Source organism: Gobio gobio (assembly GCF_949357685.1).
Source record: "Gobio gobio genome assembly, chromosome: 1".
Classification (NCBI taxonomy): domain Eukaryota; kingdom Metazoa; phylum Chordata; class Actinopteri; order Cypriniformes; family Gobionidae; genus Gobio; species Gobio gobio.
In genome coordinates this window covers 52496010-52516042 of record NC_137097.1, presented here as the reverse complement: position 1 = coordinate 52516042, position 20033 = coordinate 52496010, and the positions used below count along the sequence as shown (strand labels likewise).

The window sequence follows — 20033 nt, the reverse complement described above, 5'->3', positions numbered from 1 at the left end:
GCATTATCCTGCTGGAAGTAGCCATCAGAGGATGGGTACATGGTGGTCATAAAGGGATGGACATGGTCAGAAACAATGCTCAGGTAGGCCGTGGCATTTAAACAATTCCCAATTGGCACTAAGGGGCCTAAAGTGTGCCAAGAAAACATCCCCCACACCATTACACCACCACCACCAGCCTGCACAGTGGTAACAAGGCATGATGGATCCATGTTCTCATTCTGTTTACGCCAAATTCTGACTCTACCATCTGAATGTCTCAACAGAAATCGAGACTCATCAGACCAGGCAACATTTTTCCAGTCTTCAACTGTCCAATTTTGGTGAGCCAGTGCAAATTGTAGCCTCTTTTTCCTATTTGTAGTGGAGATGAGTGGTACCCGGTGGGGTCTTCTGCTGTTGTAGCCCATCCGCCTCAAGGTTGTGCGTGTTGTGGCTTCACAAATGCTTTGCTGCATACCTCGGTTGTAACAAGTGGTTATTTCAGTCAAAGTTGCTCTTCTATCAGCTTGAATCAGTCGGCCCATTCTCCTCTGACCTCTAGCATCAACAAGGCATTTTCGCCCACAGGACTGACGCATACTGGATGTTTTTCCCTTTTCACACCATTCTTTGTAAACCCTAGAAATGGTTGTGCGTGAAAATCCCAGTAACTGAGCAGATTGTGAAATACTCAGACCGGCCCGTCTGGCACCAACAACCATGCCACGTTCAAAATTGCTTAAATCACCTTTCTTTCCCATTCTGACATTCAGTTTGGAATTCAGGTGATTGTCTTGACCAGGACCACACCCCTAAATGCATTGAAGCAACTGCCATGTGATTGGTTGATTAGATAATTGCATTAATGAGAAATTGAACAGGTGTTCCTAATAATCCTTTAGGTTAGTGTACATACTGCCCAATATATTGTAATATAATAAATACACCCCACAATTTTAAATAAAAAAGACGAGGTTATTCAGCTCAAAATGTTTATTTAAATTCAATTGGTCAGTCAATGCACATTCAATATATGCATTGCTTGATGTCAATCACAAGATGACTATTAAATCACTTTACACTGCATCATTTTATAATTGCAACAGGAAACTTGATGTTAACCTTTCAACCTCTCAAACTTAAAAAATAAAAAATACACAAGAGCTATTTGATAAGAACATTTTTAAGAGAATAATATTTCTATTCATTTGTGTATGATCTGAGAGCTGCATTCAGCTCTCCAGGGTTTGCTTGTCAAACAGGTACTCCGCCATCCTGTTGTTGCCAGCATCCATCTTGGAAAGGTTGGTGATGTGGTCACCAAGCTTCTTGATGGCCTCAACCTGCTCATTCAGGAAGTGAGTCTCCAGGAAGTCACACAGCTGTTGGACAACACACCAGAAAATAATTAGGATGCAAACTTCCCAAGATGTGACACTGTTTTAAAAAGGCATGTATATAGGCAAATTTAGAGTCTCGACTTCAACAAATGAAGGTCACTCACATGAGGGTCTTTCTTCTCAGAGGCGACCTTATGAAGGTCCAGCAGAGCCTGGTTGACGGTCTTCTCCAGCTGAAGAGCGCACTGCATAGCGATCAGTCCATTGCCCCACATATCACGCTCTGGCTTCTGAAGAGGTAGATACACAGATCAGTGAGCAGGTTACATGGCATAAGGTCATTCCATAACAAGAGGTCTTGAGTCTTTGCTTATGTTACAATGTTCAATGTCAAAAGGCTACTATAAAGCACCTTGATGTCTTGAAGGACAATTTTTCCACCCCTCTTGTTCTGGAACTCCATGAATTCATCAGCATGCTTGCGCTCCTCCTCACTGTTCTCCTTGAAGAACTTGGCAAAACCAGCAAGAGCCACATCATCCCGTTTGAAGTAGAAAGCCTGAACAAAATCAGACATGAATAGATGTAACTAACTATATGTTAAGGAACAAAGAAAAACTTAAGGAATGGCTTTTCATCAAGGACCTTTTTTTTTTTTTTTTTTTTTTTATCTATCCAGCGAACACATCCAATCAAACTCAAACAGTCACTCCTAACAACAGCTGTGGATGGTCCCATTAGACTGATGCGCATGTGCTACGATTATTATATATTTATATAACGTTCCGTATAACGATTTAGCGAAGTGATAAAACCAATAAGAGATACTTGCCATTGAAGTGTAAGTGTAGGAAGCGTAAAGCTCCAAACTGATCATCTTGTTGATCAAAGCCTCGCAGTCGCGGTCGTAGTTCTGGCGAATCTGAGAAGTCTCCATTTCTGCGGTTTTATTATCACAACGTTGGTGAAAAATAAATAAGAAATATAAATAGATTTAAATAAACTGCGTCGAGATCGAAGTTCCGTTCAATCACTGTTGAAGCAAGAACCTCTTTAGATCTTCCTGAATCTGTGAGTGAAATGAAGGTGCGCGTTTGTCTTATATACGATCACAACGTGATGCGTCACTGGAACTGAAACCAGTAACTGGAACTGAGTAACGAAGTGACTTGACAATCCGCTGTCTTAGGTTAGACAACAAAGACAAGATCAAATATAATGGAGAGGTTTTTTTATTCTTTCCCCTTTTCATTATTAATATCATAGTAAATCCAAACAGGTTGTTACAATTACGAGCATGATTTTCATTCTGAAATGTTAGCCTAACCTACTATAGAAACGTAGATAAATTATTTATCTACATTTAAAATTCAACTTTTAGTTTCGCCCCAACTTTTTTCATATTCAGTGCCTGGCTACTTAATCATCCATTTCGGTAGTCACATGCTATTGCATTTTTCATCAATAGATACTGCATTATAAAGTTCCAGGTTATATCTATGCTGTGTGTGAATCCTGATAACACTATATTATAGGAGCCTGTGTATAATATAGCAAATATCATGGGACAATGACATTTTATTCCACTTTGTAGTTAATGCCATTTTTCACTTGGTAACTGCCTTTAGATAGGCCTACCTGACACCTGAGTGATTAGGAGTAGGCTACAACGAAGACAGGTAGGCTACAAAATTGCTTCGTCTTCAAGACAGTTGACCATTACGAAGCAATTTTGTAAATGGTCAATGAAAGCTCATTCTGTGTCAGCGACAAGCGCAAACTCCCAAGAGCTGACATGGAGCTGCGTCTCTGTGACTCAGCATTTTCCCTCTCATGGAAGATGCGTGTATGTTTGTAACCTGACCAACTTCCTAGAATACATGTGTGAAACCATCAAATTGTTATAGTAAATCTTATTCCTTTGTGGATTATTTTCATAATTTATTTTTAATTGGCCTATACTTGATTCAATACCAGTTAATTATTTATACTCTGTATAATTATTTAGAATTCTAATATATACTGTTTGGGTCTATTGTCACAAATAGGCCTACAGTGCATCCGGAAAGTATTCACACCACTTCACTTTTTCCACATTTTGTAATAAAAATTTATTAAATTCAAAATTCTATAAACAATACACCATAATGACAACGTGAAAGAAGTTTGTTTGAAATCTTTTAAAATGTATTACAAATAAAAAACGGAAAATAGTATTTAATATAAAAATATATTAGTATAATAAATATGTTATATTATTATATTTTAAGTATTAGTATAAAAGTAAGTATTTACTGCCTTTGCTCAATACTTTGTTAAAGCAATTTAAGCACCAATTATAGCCTTAAGTATTTTGAGTATGATACAAGCTTGGCACACCTATTTTTGGGCAGTTCCTCCTATTCTTTTTTGCAAGACCTCTCAAGCTCCATCAGGTTGGATAGTTGGTACACAGCCATTTTCAGATCTTTCCAGAGATGTTCAATCAGATTAAAGTCTGGGCTCTGGCTGGGCAACTCAAGGACATTCACAGAGTTGTCCCGTAGCCACTCCTTTGTTATCTTGGCTGTGTGCTTAGGGTCGTTGTCCTGTTGGAAGATGAACCTTTGCCCCAGTCTGAGGTCCAGAGTGCTCTGGAGCAGGTTTTCATCAAGGATGTCTCTGTACATTGCTGCATTTATCTTTCCCTCGATCCTGACTAGTCTCCCAGTTCCTGCTGCTGAAAAACATCCCCACAGCATGATGCTGCCACCACCACGCTTCACTGTAGGGATGGTATTGGCCAGGTGATGAGCAGTCCAAAGTGTTCAATCTTTGTTTCATCAGACCAGAGAATCTTGTTTCTCATGGTCTGAGAGTCCTTCAGGTGCCTTTTGGCAAACTCCAGGTGGGCTGTCATATGCCTTTTACTGAGGTGTGGCTTCCGTCTGGCTACTCTAACATACAGGCCTGATTGGCGGAGTGTTGCAGAGATGGTTGTTCTTCTGGAAGGTTCTCCTCTCTCTCCACAGAGAAACGCTGGAGCTCTCTCAGAGTGACCATAGGGTTCTTGGTCACCTCCCTGACTTGGAGGTCTACAGACAATTCCTTGGACTTCATGGCTTGGTTTGTGCTCTGACATGAATTGTTAACTGTGGGACCTCATATAGACAGGTGAGTCCAAATCATGTCCGATCAACTGAATTTACCACAGGTGGACTCTAATAAAGTTGTAGAAACATCCCAAGGATCAGTGGAAACAGGATGCACCTGAGCTCAATTTTGAGTGTCATGGCAAAGGCTGTGAATACTTATGCACGTGATTTTTTTTGTTTTTTATTTTTAATAAATATGCAAAGATTTCAAACAAACTTCTTTCACATTGTCATTATGGGGTATTGTTTGTAGAATGTTGAGGAAAATAATGAATTTAATAAATTTTGGAATTAGGCTGTACCATAACAAAATGTGGAAAAAGTGCAGCGCTGTGAATAATTTCCGGATGCACTGTATTCCCACTTTAAGTGAGGTTAACAGTATCCTTTCTTTACAACAGGTCTAAATTAAGCTTTTTAAGGACAGTTATTTGAAAAGTTTCTGTGTTCTTATTATCAATTATCAACCCAAAATTAAATGGGTTAAAGAGGTTTGGGAGCAGGGCCACGCCTCAACCAATCACCTGACTTCTCAAAACTTTCATATATTGGGCTGCCCCTTACAGTACTGTTTGCCTCGTTCTCTCAGACCCTCCCTTCCCCTCCCTCTCTCATCCATTCAACCTACCATCCCCTGTTCTCTTCCCTTCCAGGTTGTATTGGAGGGTCCTAATCACTCTGCCTACATTAACTGAGATGATGCCCCCACTCTGAGTCTCCCGTTCGCCAACACCAGATGCCCAGATCAGCCTGACTACCATCCCCTTCTCTCTTTCTCTTCATCCTCTCCCTATTCATCCCTAACTTCTTCAATAAACAATTCTCCAACATTCATGGTTGTGGTCCTTGCTCGTGAAATAGATTTAAAATAAATTTCAGCGAGATCCAAGTTCCGTTCAATCACTGTTGAAGCAAGAACCTCTTCAGTGACTTAAATTTTGTGTTTCGCAAAGCTTCTATGGTATGCTGGCAGTTATTTTGGGCAGAATTGGGAGAGAGCCGCTCCATTGGATGAAAAGTAGCCCCAAACATGGATGGTCTCAGGATGCTTCACTGTTGGCACGACACTGGACTGGATAGTGTTCATCTTTTCTTCTCCCGACAATATATTTTCCAGATGTCCCAAGCAGTCGGAAGCGGGCTTCATCAGAGAAAATGCTTCTGCACCACTGGAAAGTGTCAACATCCAAGCAGAGAGACATAGTTGTATAAGGAAGCCAGTGTGGTTGAAAGACTATGTAACTTATACACTCACAGTAAGCAAGAAGAAAGTAATGCTAAAAAAGTGGGGAAAAAAAGATTACTGGTTAAAGTTAAGTTGAACTTTATTGATGCACATATAAATGTCCCTGTTACATGCTGGGTTACTAGAGCATTGTTCTGCATTTTTTGAAAAGTAAGAGAAAAAAACTTTGAAGTAACTGAGTATACTCTTGTGTATCTTTGGTAATGTTCAGGTAAACTGCAGTACATAATCAATTAAGTCTGGGGGAGATGTTGTTCATTTAACACTGTTAATTGGTAAATGCCCACTAGGGGGAGTTATTGTATTAGTCTATATGGGGAAAATGTATGCATGTAAGAGGGGAAGAGAAAGTTCGTTTTTTAGGCATGCAATGCTTAAAGAGTAAAGAGACATGTTCGTTACCCGAGTGTCATCTCTCTTGATTTATGTGATTACACAACACAAGGGAAATATAAATAATTAATTATAACTCGTTATAATTCATTTAAAATATTTTGATCAGTTTATCGAACTAACTTGATGTAGCAGAATGAATACCACAATCAACATTTATTAATTCCAACTTTTTTTACTGTACAGTAGCCTACTACTCAGAGCATGTAGCCAAAATCTGTTTGGGACTTCAGTAGGCTATACGAGCATGAATCACAAACAACTTTACATGTGACATGAACAAGAGACTCTATTAACTAGGCTAAACTAATCTACACATACATACATGCATACAGTTTAGCAGAACGATATTTGATGGTGTTGTCTTGATGAGACAGAACCAGTTGGAGTCCGAGGATTTTGTGAATGAAAAGACAAGGCTGCAGCCTGGCACAAACATTGGGCTCCTAAGAGGCTTCTAGCTCAGCATCATCTTCACATTAGAATTTCTTGGAATTGGGAAAAACCTGGGTGATCATGTGATCAGTGATCTTTTAAAGTGTGAAGATGTCACACCCTCAGGATTTGAGTGATCCATTAAGAAGTTATTCCTTTGGCGGGAATTGGTGTGTATTTGATTGGGTGTTTAAGAGAAGAACTTTCAAGATTCTTATAATACTAATGTGTCACAGAGTTAGCAAAATGTAATTTAAATTAACAAATAAGGAAAGAAAATTGGAGTTCATCGATACCAAACATGCTAAACATGTGATTTTAGCTAACCCTATTCAATTCTGAAACATTAATCCAATATCCATAAATCCAAAAGAGTTTGAATCAATACATAAGCCAAACCCTATAGAAGGAAAATTGGATACATGTTTAAACATTTCTCAAGTGGTTATATATAGAATATATAGGATTAAAAGGGTTCATTTGTCCTATTCCAAAAAATAATTGAGTGAGTCAAAACTCTGTAAATTCCTTTGTGACGTAAACAGTCTTCATGTGTCCTGTAGGCCTAACAGTCACCTGGTTCTGTTAGTTGCAGTTAATTCTAGCTCATGGTTTGCTTGTTGGGTGAGGGATATTATGGATTATTTGTTGAATATGACAAATAATTGCTACAGAACTTTCATGGCCCCAGAAAATGTTGTTGCATGAATAGGCCCTATCTAAAAAAAAAAAAAACATAAATAAATAAAATAAAACAATCCTTTGAACAAAAATCTTAGAAAATTGCATTTTTTTACTACGTACTACGGAGCCCTGCACATGACATGCAGGAAGTGGGCTAAATTGTGCACAAAAATTCACATACTCAGAATTAGGAACACATCTGTTTTCTTTATAAATCAATAGTTTCCAACAATGTAAGTTTATGTATGTTAAACTATGTGAAAAAAGTAATTAATAGGCTACTCAATCAAAACATTAAACACAGCTACAAGCCAAGAAGTATACTTACAATACTTAATTATAGGCTACTTGATCAAATCTGAATAAATCTTGATCAAAAGATTGAGTACAAGTATATATGCCAAATCTATTCAATATAGTCAAGTATATTTCTGTGAAGTACATACAAAGTAGAAAGTATACTTTCTTATTTATAGTTCAAAATAAGTATACTAATAGTAGCCTACACTTCTTTTTGTAAGGGAGTGTTCATTTTGCATTTTGCATTTTGCATTTTGCATGTTCACTAAACATTAGCTCAGCTGTGCATTATTAACACTGCATGCATTTTACGGGGAATAGTTTTGTCTTTGAGATGTGTGATAGAAGGCAGTTTACAACTTAATTTACTGTACTTATGGCACTCATCCTTTTGTGTCATTTAACAAAATACACTACTGTATTTTACTGTATTATTCAACAAAATGCAACTGCCTGCACAGTGGAAACCCTAACACTATATTATTATATTATAGGAGCATAAGGCAAATATCACAATACAATCCTGCAATAACATGTTGGAGTTGTGTTACTATGCAGTTTTGTACCAGAAATTGCCCCAAACGTCATTCTTTGTCAGCTACAAGAGCAAAGAGCTCCCAAGAGCTGGAGTGGCATCTCTGTGACTCAGCATTTTGTCTCGCATCCCTCATCTCTCTCGTGGCAAATGCAAGTATATTTGAGACCTAATTGTAAAGCATGCTGCGGACTACTAACATAACTGCAATAAACAGTTCACATACCTATTAACTTGTTTGTAACACTTTACTGTTACATTTTCAATATTGCACCAATTTCTGTAGGTTTTTTTTGCTCATTAATACTTATTTTTATTGCTTGTTTACAACCAAAACGTTATTGTCATTGTTAATTGACATTTATGGCAAGATGAAACCTAAATTCACTACATGAAGTTCCAAACGTATTTGGGAGCAGCCTAATCATTCAGTCCTGTCAATCATCATTATGAGTGTAAGCAGCAGTCATTGCACATTGCAGTCATTCCACCTCCCCATCTCCTCCTCTATTTCGCTCATTCATAGTACTGTTATAGGGGGTTTGAGCCTTCTTCAAAGACAGCAAGCCAAGTTCACTTACTTTAAGACTAGATGGCAGGCAACTTGTGAAAGTACAGTTTTGTACCTGTGGTTTGGACAGTACCCTTAAAAGTATACATTTGTGTCTTATATATCTATTCTAAGAGTGTATGTGACTTCATGGCCAGGTCTCACCATTGTAGAAAAATAAAGACAAGTGAATCCAGCCAATAAAACATTTATTCATTAAATTCCCCATGTTAAAACCAGTTAATGCACATTCAACAGGGAAGCATCGGCTTTGCTAGATCATGACTAATAAAAAGAGCAAAACTTCATAATTTTATAGTAATATCACTTTTCATTTTAAACAATAGCTGTATGATGAGAACATAGGTTGATGATTTAAGCCTACATTCTAAAAAAAAAGGCTTGTGATCATAAGGGAACCCAATTTTGGTGCTTCAGTGGTTCTTCAGAGGTGCTGAATAATTATGGTCCAAAACCAATGGTGCTATGTAGCACTAAAAATGGTTCCTCTATGATTACGAGCCAAGAACCATTTTTGGTGCCATATAGAACCTTTTTTTTTTGAGTGTAGTGCATTCAGATGGTCTGCAGAGCTGCATTTAGCTGCTCAGGGTGTGCTTGTCAAACAGGTACTCCGCCATCCTGTTGTTGCCAGCATCCATCTTGGAAAGGTTGGTGATGTGGTCACCAAGCTTCTTGATGGCCTCAACCTGCTCATTCAGGAAGTGAGTCTCCAGGAAGTCACACAGCTGTTGGACAACACATCAGAAAAAAATTAGGATGCAAACTTCCCAAGATGTGACACTGTTTTAAAAAGGCATGTATATAGGCAAATTTAGAGTCTCGACTTCAACAAATGAAGGTCACTCACATGAGGGTCTTTCTTCTCAGAGGCGACCTTATGAAGTTCCAGCAGAGCCTGGTTGACGTTCTTCTCCAGCTGAAGAGCGCACTGCATAGCGATCAGTCCATTGCCCCACATATCACGCTCTGGCTTCTGAAGAGGTAGATACACAGATCAGTGAGCAGGTTACATGGCATAAGGTCATTCCATAACAAGAGGTCTTGAGTCTTTGCTTATGTTACAATGTTCAATGTCAAAAGGCTTCATTCAAAATACTATAAAGCACCTTGATGTCTTGTAGGACAAATTTTCCACCCCTCTTGTTCTGGAACTCCATGAATTCATCAGCATGCTCGCGCTCCTCCTCACTGTTCTCCTTGAAGAACTTGGCAAAACCAGCAAGAGCCACATCATCCCGTTTGAAGTAGAAAGCCTGAACAAAATCAGACATGCATAGATGTAACTAACTATATGTTAAGGAACAAATAACAACTTAAGGAACTTATTTTTTTTTTAAATCTATCCAACGAACACATCCAATCAAACTCAAACAGTCACTCCTAACAACAGCTGTGGATGGTCCCATTAGACTGATGCACAGCTACGATTATTATATATTTATATAACGTTCCGTATAACGATTTAGCAAAGTGATAAAACCAATAAGATATACTTGCCATTGAAGTGTAAGTGTAGGAAGCGTAAAGCTCCAAACTGATCATCTTGTTGATCAAAGCCTCGCAGTCGCGGTCGTAGTTCTGGCGAATCTGAGAAGTCTCCATTTCTGCGGTTTTATTATCACAACGTTGGTGAAAAATAAATAAGAAATATAAATAGATTTAAATAAACTGCGTCGAGATCGAAGTTCCGTTCAATCACTGTTGAAGCAAGAACCTCTTTAGATCTTCCTGAAGCTGTGAGTGAAATGAAGGTGCGCGTTTGTCTTATTTACGATCACAACATGATGCGTCACTGGAACTGAAACCAGTAACTGGAACTGATAGCCTTACGTTAGTGAGTAAGCTAAGTGACTTGACAATCCGCTGTCTTAGGTTAGACAACAAAGACGAGATCAAATTTCCTTTTCATAATTAATAGCATAGTAAATGTAACAGTTTTTGTTTTGTTTTTTGTTTTGTTTTACGATATCAAGCATGATTTGCATTCTGAAATGTTACTATAGAAACGTCGAAATTATCATTTAAAATACAACTTTTATTTGTTTTTTCCATATTTTTATATAACGTTAAGTGCCTCTTACTTTTGTACCTCATCATCCATTTCTATAGTATATTGCATCTTATAGAATAAACATATGCTATAGCCTACTTATTAAGTTATTGTTTATGCAGTATAGTTCTGATTAAAATAATATTAAACACCCTCCTATCATTAGCTTTATCTACTAAACATTACAAATGTTAGGTAGCTACACAACATTCACAGCATTAGCAAGATAGCTAAATCACTATTCTCATTCACCATCCTAGTTGTTTTATTAGGCTACATGTGATAAATATTGTTTTATTATAATATATAATTGTTTCACTTTAATGTTAAATTAAACCAATTTCTAGAACAACTATAGACCAATTTGTTTTCCAGAGGTCATTTTCTCATTTTTCATCAATAGAAACTGCATTATAATGTTCCAGGTTATATCTATGCTGTGTGTGAAGCCTGATAACACTATTATAGGAGCCTGTGTATAAGCAAATATCATGGGACAATAGCATATTATTCCACTTTGTAGTTAATGCCATTTTTCACTTGGTAACTGCCTTTAGATACCTGACACCTGACTGATTAGAAGAGTACAATGAAGACAGTTGACCATTACGAAGCAATTTTGTACCAGAAATTGTCCATGAAAGCTCATTCTCTGTCAGCGACAATTAAGTGCAAACTCCCAAGAGCTGACATGGAGCTGCGTCTCTGTGACTCAGCATTTCTCTCTCATGAAAATGAGATGCGTGTATGTTTGTAACCTGACCAGTTTAGGATACATGTGTGAAACCATCAAATTGTTATAGTAAACCCTATTCCTTTGTGGATTATTTTCATACTTTATTTTTAATTGGTCTATACTTGATTCAATACCAGTCAATTATTTATGCTCTATATAATTATTTAGAATAACAATATATACTGTTTGGGTCTATTGTCACACATTTTCCCACCTTAAATTAATTAGGTTATCAGTAGCATTTCTTTACAACAGGTCTAAATTAAACTTTTTAGCTTAAGCTGCAGTGGTTCATGTAGGTTGTCTACAAACTGGAAGGTTGGTGGTTCAATCCCCGGTTCCACCTGACCAAGTGTCGAGGTGTCCATGAGCAAGACACCTAACCCCAGCTGCTCCCGACGAGCTGGATGGCGCCTTGCATGGCTGACACCGCCGTCGGTGTATGGATGGGTGAATGTGAGGCAAGATGTAAAGTGCTTTGGATGGCCATGGGTCTGTTGAAAGCGCTATATAAATGCAGTCCATTTACCATTCGCTAAGGAGGGTTATTTGAAAAGTTGTCTATGAATGTATAGAGTTGAACTGCTATTACTGAGAAACAAGACTAACATTTTTTAGTTTGGAATTACACCAATTTGAAACTTTTTCTCTGCTCACTGAATCAGATTTTTTTTAACTAAAAAATAACTTTCACTGTTAGTTTTACTGAATCCTCTTTTGCTTGTGTTACTCAACAAATGCATGTTATCAAGTGTCTCTAATTGAACAGTTACTTCAGTTAAATAAAATGTATTTTCTTGACAAGTATTTGTTCAATGAATGTAACATTGGTGAGTTCTGCACAAATTGATAAACAAAATGCAGGATGTCCCTTTGTGCGCACCATAGCTGAGGTGAGCGACATGTAAAAGATGTTGATTACGAATTTGTATGGAAATGGCTATTTCACATCCTAATGTAATTAATATATTTCTGAGATTTAAGACTGGAAAACTGTGGGCCTACACTTTACAATAGTTTCATTAGTTAACATTAGTTAATGTATTAACTAACATGAACTAACCATGAGCAGTACATTTGTTACTGTATTTGTTCATCTTTGTTAACATTAGTTAATAAAAATACAGCCGTTCATAGTTAGTTTATGTTAGGTCACAGTGCATTAATTAATGTTAACAAGATTTTAATAATGCATTAGTAAATGTTGAAATTAACCTTAACAAAGATAAATAAATGGTTTATAAGGGCAGTTAATTACTAGTTCATGTTAACTACTGTAGTTAACTAATGTTAACTAATTAACCTTATTGTAAAGTGTTACCGGCAATCTTTAGAAGAATTTCAGTAACAGCCTCAATCAACTGCACGCTCGCTGAAGATATGTAGGGTTACGCCTGGTCAGTAGCCTACCTGCACAGTAGACATCCTTAGGAAAAATAGTTTGCTTTTGGAAGAGGTGTTAGTAAGGGAGGCAGAGGGGCTCATCCTGTGATCTGTGTGGATCCTGATGCTCTAGTACACTTTTGATAACACTACACTGTAAAAATGACTCTCTGTGGACAGTATAAAAACAAATGTCTCTCTCAGACTAGGGGTGTAGTCATAATAATCCTTGTTACATCATGTCGGTATCACACTTGTCTCTCCCCAAAATGATGGCCACTGACTGTAGTCACATATTGATTGCAGTTTTTTGACCGAAGTTCACTTGTTGTGAACAGATTTTTAAAGGGATACCCAAAAATGAAAATTCTGTCATCATTTTCTCACTCTCATGTCATTCCAAACGTATGACTGTACTTCACTTTCTTCTGTGGAACACAAAAATATATTTTTTGTCCATACAATGAAAGTGATTATGCAGTGTTGTTTGGACCGCATTCTCTAAATATCTGCTTTTGTGTTCTTGCGACACTGCTTTACGTAAATATTGTATTTTTATGATTGAATTTCATTACTACATTCCTGACCCTCAATCAACTCAGATAACATAATCTGCATTAATGCACTAGATTAAGAAGTGTTGTGAACTTCTGTTGTTTCTTGAAGTAGAGACCTGGGGCCTGTACCATGATGGTAGTTTAACAAACTCAGGGTTACAGGATTAGTTTCGAGTTGACAAAACCAAACCAATCTATTCAGGCTTTGTTGGTCCCATGATGCTGATCATCAGCTTTCTCTGTCAACTCAGGCTTTGATCCTGAGTTTAGGATTTTAGCTGTGACATCAGTAGTGAACAGCCAATCACATGCTGTGATCAGTGAAACTGACATCTACTTCTCGCGAGAGAAGCAGCGAAATTGATTTCTCTCTTCTGCAGAATATTACATGAAAAAATATTAAGAATTTAAACTAATGTACCCAGGAAGAATAAAAGAGCTGTCTATGAATGTGGACAACTTTTAAGAAAAATCTTACTTAGTCAGTGCAAGTAAAAGTTATGAAGTTAGTTTAGTTGATATATAGAGAGAATTGAAAATTTAAACTCACATGTAGTAATTTTTAATAGCTTTATTTATTGATTTTAAAGCTTATTTGTATGACCTTTATATAGGCTATTTATATTAATTTTAACAATGTGCCTATTAATGATTGATTAACTAAAATTATACCTGTGTAATTGATTAAGGGTATAATAATTACATAAATTATATCTAAGTCATTCAAAATGATTATTCAAAATGATTATAAATAAGCATTGTTAAAAGCCAGACACTTTAGTCTTTAAAAACCATTTGCTATGTAGTGACCTTTAATTTGGAGTAGAAACTGGGGGAGTGACTTTATTGCATCAGAGGCGTGTCACTTTGCTCACAGCTGATTGGTCTAATTTCAGTTTGAGATCTCTTATCCAGAAAATAACCTGTCCTGGACCAGGTTAGCCGTGGAGTGTAAGTTACTATGGAGGTAAACACTGCTAAAAGCCAAACCACTTTAATGGTACCTAAAACCCAGGATTGGCACAAACTAAGCTTAAACATATCTGGCTAGTCAGCTAAACCGGCTTCATGGTATAGGCCCCAGGAGAACTTTGATAGGTTTTTCAGAAGGATTCTTTATTGAGAAAAACGTGCTGTCTCTCCGCTGAGGTTCCAAGTCTGACTAAAGCCAGTTGAACATTGTATTTTATATAAATTTCAAGGGAAGGGATTATACAGCAGGGGAGGAGACACTCTAAGCAATACAATGCCTGATTTAATCAGCATAACAGTGTCAATCAAATGCATAGATGCTAATCCAATCACTCAGCATAACAGTGTCACTCAAATGCATAGATTCAATCAGCCTACCACTCAGGGGCTCCAAAAGTCATTAAAGACAAATGGTGCTCATTTTAGAAACAGGAACTGGCCTGGAAGAATCTGATATCATTTTTACCTTAAATGCTAAATACAATGTACTTTCTTAAATTTGTAATGCCACAGAAGGCTTTGATTATATAACTTAAGGTACCATGTTTCAAGTGACATGAGGGTCAGGTGGCATTTTTTTCAATGAATTAATAAAGTTATCAATCATGATCCTATTCCAGCACTGCACATCCTGGATGTGATCACTGGTTATAGACTACTTGATGCTCACAATTTTAAATAAAACAAAAAAACAAATCAATCCAGCCCAAAATGTTTATTCAGGTGAAAACCAATGAGTGTACATTCAACAGTAAACTACTTAAAAACCAAGACTATGTTTTATTAAATGACATTTACTAGATGTAACCATATGTCTCAGACTTTAAACATTTGCATAAGTGCATAACTGCATTTAGCTCTCCAGGGTTTGCTTGTCAAACAGGTACTCCGCCATCCTGTTGTTGCCAGCATCCATCTTGGAAAGGTTGGTGATGTGGTCACCAATCTTCTTGATGGACTCAACCTGCTCATTGAGGTAGTGAGTCTCCAGGAAGTCACACAGCTGTTGGACAACACATCAGAAAGTATTTTAGGACATTTAATACAATAAATTAGGATGGAACAAAAGCATCAAGGAGCAATGTACTACATGGACTTACATGAGGATCTCCCTTCTCAGAGGCGACCTTATGAAGGTCCAGCAGAGCCTGGTTGACGTTCTTCTCCAGCTGAAGGGCGCACTGCATAGCGATCAGTCCATTGCCCCACATATCACGATCAGGCTTCTGGAGAGATAAACAAACATGAGTGAGCACCTCCTTAATTCAGCAGTCCCTTACAATTAGGCATAATGTCATTCCAGAACAATTGTTCTAGAGTCAGCTTTGCCTGTTTAAAACAAAACAGGGTGACACTGTTTAATGCAGAATACTATCAAAGCACCTTGATATCCTGGAGGACAATGTTTCCGCCCCTCTTGTTCTGGAGCTCCATGAATTTATCAGCATGCTCGCGCTCCTCCTCACTGTTCTCCTTGAAGAACTTGGCAAAACCAGCAAGAGCCACATCATCCCGTTTGAAGTAGTGAGCCTGATTGGAGTGAAATCAAAAGAAAGGACTTAAGTAGAGTCTTAACAACAACAAAAACCGAATATTTAGCAGCAGCACACGTATTCACAAAGCTAAAAACGCATGGAGTGCGTGCCATTTTATATTGTAAAACAAATTTCTACAGGTGCACAACAATGCTGACTTACTGCATCCACACAATTATTAATTAATGGTTATTTTTCAGCGTAACAATTTCTGTTATATTTAAAGAGTGCAGAAAAACACTGATGGTTTGAATGCCAATAGCTGATGCAAACTTGTGAAAGTGGAAAAAAGTATTTTTACGCATGAAGTCAAAAAAGGATTTAATAATTAGAAGAGAGACAACTTGTCACAAAACCAAGACACGACATGCAGAAGTTCTGAGAACAGGATAAATAAGAGGTAACTACCATTGAAGTGTAAATGTAGGAAGCATAAAGCTCCAAATTGATCATCTTGTTGATCAAAGCCTCGCAGTCGCGGTCGTAGTTCTGGCGAATCTGAGAAGTCTCCATTTCTGCGGTTTTATTATCACAACGTTGGTGAAAAATAAATAACTTTAATATATTCCGGCGAGATCGAAGTTCCGTTCAATCACTGTTGAAGCAAGAACCTGCAGCTGTGAGTGAATGAGAAGGTGCGCGTTTGTCTTATATATAGGCTACGATCACAACATGATGCGTCACTGGGACTGAAACCAGCCAATCAAAGAACGAGCTGAATGAGCACGCGACAAGACAGTCAAGATAACAAAGACCATATCAACTTTCATAGGTGTGGTATATATAGCCTATTCAATTTCCTTCTTAACAAAATAAAAACGATTTGTACCTCAACAACATGATTATTAAACCTTTATGTAGCCATTAGCTTCAACTAAAATCAGATTCAGACAAATTCACTAATGAACAAGAATTATTTTAAACTTTGTGTCAAGTAGATTATGAGAGTTTTGAGTAATATATTATAATATATTCAAATATAAAATAATTAAAAGTGTGATGTAATGTTGCTCACTTCTGATGACACAACTGCGCCACTATTTTCACAACAATTATAGGTCAAATCTGTATCCAGGCACGCCTATTCTCTGCCTTCATTCCAACTGTTTGGCTGTTTATACTCATTATGAGTTCGATGGGTCAAGAAACAAAGTGAAATGTTTACAAGCCATTGACCCATAGGTGTCTCATTGTGGTTCACACTGGTAGTATACCAACTGTAGTAGACTGTTAGTGTTTGAGAACAAAAGGTCTTTCAGATTATTTAAATGTTCTTCACATTATACGAAAAAACAGTTATTTTAAGAATTGTTCACTAAAAGGTTCTTTGGGGAACTCGAAATGGTGCTTCTATGGCATCGCCTTGAAATGCCCCCTCTGGAAACAGTCAGTTGACAATGACAAAGCATTATTGCATCAACACATGCACCCTCAGTGTGTGTCAGCAACAAGTGTAACCACACCTGACACTGAGCTGTGCCCTGAGAACTATGTGAGTGCAAAGCAAATTTAGCTTGTTTCCCCAGTGGCCAACACTGATCTGCTGCAGGTGGAATCAGCCGTTCATTAGTCTCTCCTATAGCAAGGTTGATGATTAGCTCTATAAGCTTGAAACAGATTTTTTTTCCCCCTTTGTCTGCAGCTTTTGAGGTCATAACTCGAAGTTGAACCATGGCTGCATGACACCACTCGTGCTGTAAGACATGAGTGTAGGAGTGCCGAACACAGATGGAAAAAAATACACTCTAAAAAAAGGTTCTATGTGAAACCTTTTGGTTTCTAAAATTGGTTCTTCACTCGTAATCATAGGGGAACCTTTTTAAGTGCTGTATAGCACCAATTACAGCGGTTCTTCACCAGTTCTTTTGCTAAGGTGCTATATAGCACCGCTACCTTATACAGAACATGTTTAGATATGGTGCTATAGCACCAAAAGTGGTTCCTCTATGATTATAACGAAGAACCACTTTTAGTGCCATATAGAAGCTTTTTTTTTAGAGTGTTGCAGATATCTTATGATATTCTAAAAGACAGTTTACAACTTTCATTAGCCTCGTGTTTTGTTGAATACTGCCGTTTTGAACACCCCTCGATTTTCATCTGAGATGAGTAATCAGACTGTATTCACCGGGGAGAGACCATCGATACCGGATGAGTTGAAGAAAAGGAGTCGCGGCTGTAGAAAAGGAGTCGCGGCTGTAGAGCCGGTACATTACGGAGGGCAAAGAGACGAAGATTTAAGCCATATCTTCCATCGGTAATAATGGGGAATTTGAGGTCACTTGCAAATAAGACTGATGAATTGGCAGTGCTTGTGAGGAGTCAGAGGGAATACCTGGAATGCAGTATCATGTGTTTTACTGAGACGTGGCTACATGAACATATTCCAGACGCTAATGTGACAATCAGTGGCTTTCACATAGTGAGAGCTGACAGAGACACTTCCGCGAGCGGTAAGAGCAAAGGAGGTGGACTCGCGGTTCTAATCAACAACAGATGGTGTAATCCGGGGCATGTTCATGTTAAGGAACGTTTCTGTAGTCCGGACATTGAGCTGATGGCCATCGGTATTCGTCCCTTTTATCTTCCGCGAGAGTTTACTAGCACGATCTGTGTTGCTGTTTACATTCCACTGACTGCTAATGCGGAGGCTGCGTGGGACGTCATACACGCTGTTACGGCCAAACTTCAAACACATCAGCCTAATGCCCTCATAATAATTTCTGGCGATTTTAATCATGTTTCTCTCTAATACTGCCAACCTACCATCAATTTGTGAATTGTTCAACACGAGGAAACAGAACACTAGATCTATTATATTCAAATGTTAAAGAGGCTTATATTTCCACTGCCCTCCCCCCACTTGGCAGATCTGACCACAGCCTTGTCCTGCTTACACCACATTACAGACCTATTGTTCAACGTCAGCCTGTGACCACAAGGATAGTGAGGAGATGGACTCAGGAAGGGGTGGAGGATCTGCGTGGTGCACTGGATATCACAGACTGGGATGTACTGTGTGAGCCACATGGGGATGACATTGACAGTATGGTAGTTTGTGTCACTGATTACATCAATTTCTGTGTTGATAACATCATTCCCACTAGCAAAGTACGCTGTTTCCCAAACAACAAACCCTGGATCACCAGTGGCCTAAAGGCTCTACTAAATGAAAAGAAGAGGGCCTTTAGGAAGGGCGACAAGGATGAGGTAAAACGTGTTCAAAAGGAGCTCAAACGGAGGCTGAGAGAAGGCAAGGATGCCTACAGGAAGAAACTGGAGGATAAACTCCAACAGAATAGGGTGAGAGATGTTTGGAGCGGTATGAGAGAAATTACTGGCTTTAAACAGCCAGGGACTGCAATGGAGGGGAACCTAGAGATGGCTAACAAGTTGAATCAGTTCTTCAACCGGTTTGATATAGGGCCCCATGCTGCTCTCCAATGCCCATCCCCCCATAGTTATAGTTACTCCACTGTACCGATAGAGAACACCGACGACAATCATTCTCACCTTCAACTCCCTCAGGAGCTTCCCTCTCAGACACTCTTCACTGCTGACAACTGTTAGGCCACATTGACCATCACAGAGGACCAGGTTAGGAAGGACTTCACCCGGGTATGGCAGCAGGACCTGATGGCATTTGTCCAAGAGTCCTAAGAGCCTGTGCCGATCAGCTGAGTGGAGTGCTCCAGCGTCTGTTCAACTTAAGCCTTAGCCTGGTAAGAGTTCCGGTGCTTTGGAAAACCTCTTGCCTTGTCCCAGTACCAAAGAAGGGGCGCCCCACCATTCTAAATGACTATAGGCCAGTAGCACTGACTTCCCATATTATGAAGACCATGGAGAGGTTGGTCCTGGCTCAAATGAGACCTCTAGTTGATTCAGTGCGAGACCCCTCACAATTTGCCTACCAACCACGGGTGGGTGTGGACGATGCTATCATCTACATGCTGCAGAGGGTCTATTCACATCTGGACAGGGCTGGTAGCACTGTGAGAATAATGTTTTTTGACTTCTCCAGTGCCTTCAACACCATCCAACCAGCATTACTGGGAAGGAAAATGGATATTATGCAGGTGGACTCCTCCATAATCTCATGGGTCATGGACTACCTCACAGGCAGACCACAGTTTGTGAGACTGCAGAACTGTATGTCTGAGCGGGTGGTGAGCAACAT

General features: G+C 38.5%; 3 protein-coding genes across 3 annotated transcripts; all 3 read right to left on the bottom strand.

The window, feature by feature from the left end:
• Nucleotides 1-962: 962 nt before the first annotated feature.
• Nucleotides 963-2399, bottom strand: LOC307127044 (ferritin, middle subunit-like). Its single transcript, XM_079817989.1, has 4 exons — nt 2155-2399; nt 1735-1881; nt 1487-1612; nt 963-1364 (listed from the first exon to the last, which is right to left on the bottom strand). The coding sequence occupies exons 1-4, from the start codon at nt 2257-2259 to the stop codon at nt 1215-1217; spliced, it is 528 nt and encodes a 175-aa protein (XP_079674115.1). The 5' UTR covers nt 2260-2399; the 3' UTR covers nt 963-1214.
• Nucleotides 2400-8792: 6393 nt separating this feature from the next.
• LOC307123880 (ferritin, middle subunit-like) lies at nt 8793-10459 on the bottom strand. The gene is made up of 4 exons (XM_079812660.1): nt 10121-10459; nt 9730-9876; nt 9471-9596; nt 8793-9348 (listed from the first exon to the last, which is right to left on the bottom strand). The coding sequence occupies exons 1-4, from the start codon at nt 10223-10225 to the stop codon at nt 9199-9201; spliced, it is 528 nt and encodes a 175-aa protein (XP_079668786.1). The 5' UTR covers nt 10226-10459; the 3' UTR covers nt 8793-9198.
• Nucleotides 10460-14445: 3986 nt separating this feature from the next.
• LOC307123875 (ferritin, middle subunit-like) lies at nt 14446-16481 on the bottom strand. The gene is made up of 4 exons (XM_079812651.1): nt 16265-16481; nt 15705-15851; nt 15422-15547; nt 14446-15324 (listed from the first exon to the last, which is right to left on the bottom strand). The coding sequence occupies exons 1-4, from the start codon at nt 16367-16369 to the stop codon at nt 15175-15177; spliced, it is 528 nt and encodes a 175-aa protein (XP_079668777.1). The 5' UTR covers nt 16370-16481; the 3' UTR covers nt 14446-15174.
• Nucleotides 16482-20033: the final 3552 nt, after the last annotated feature.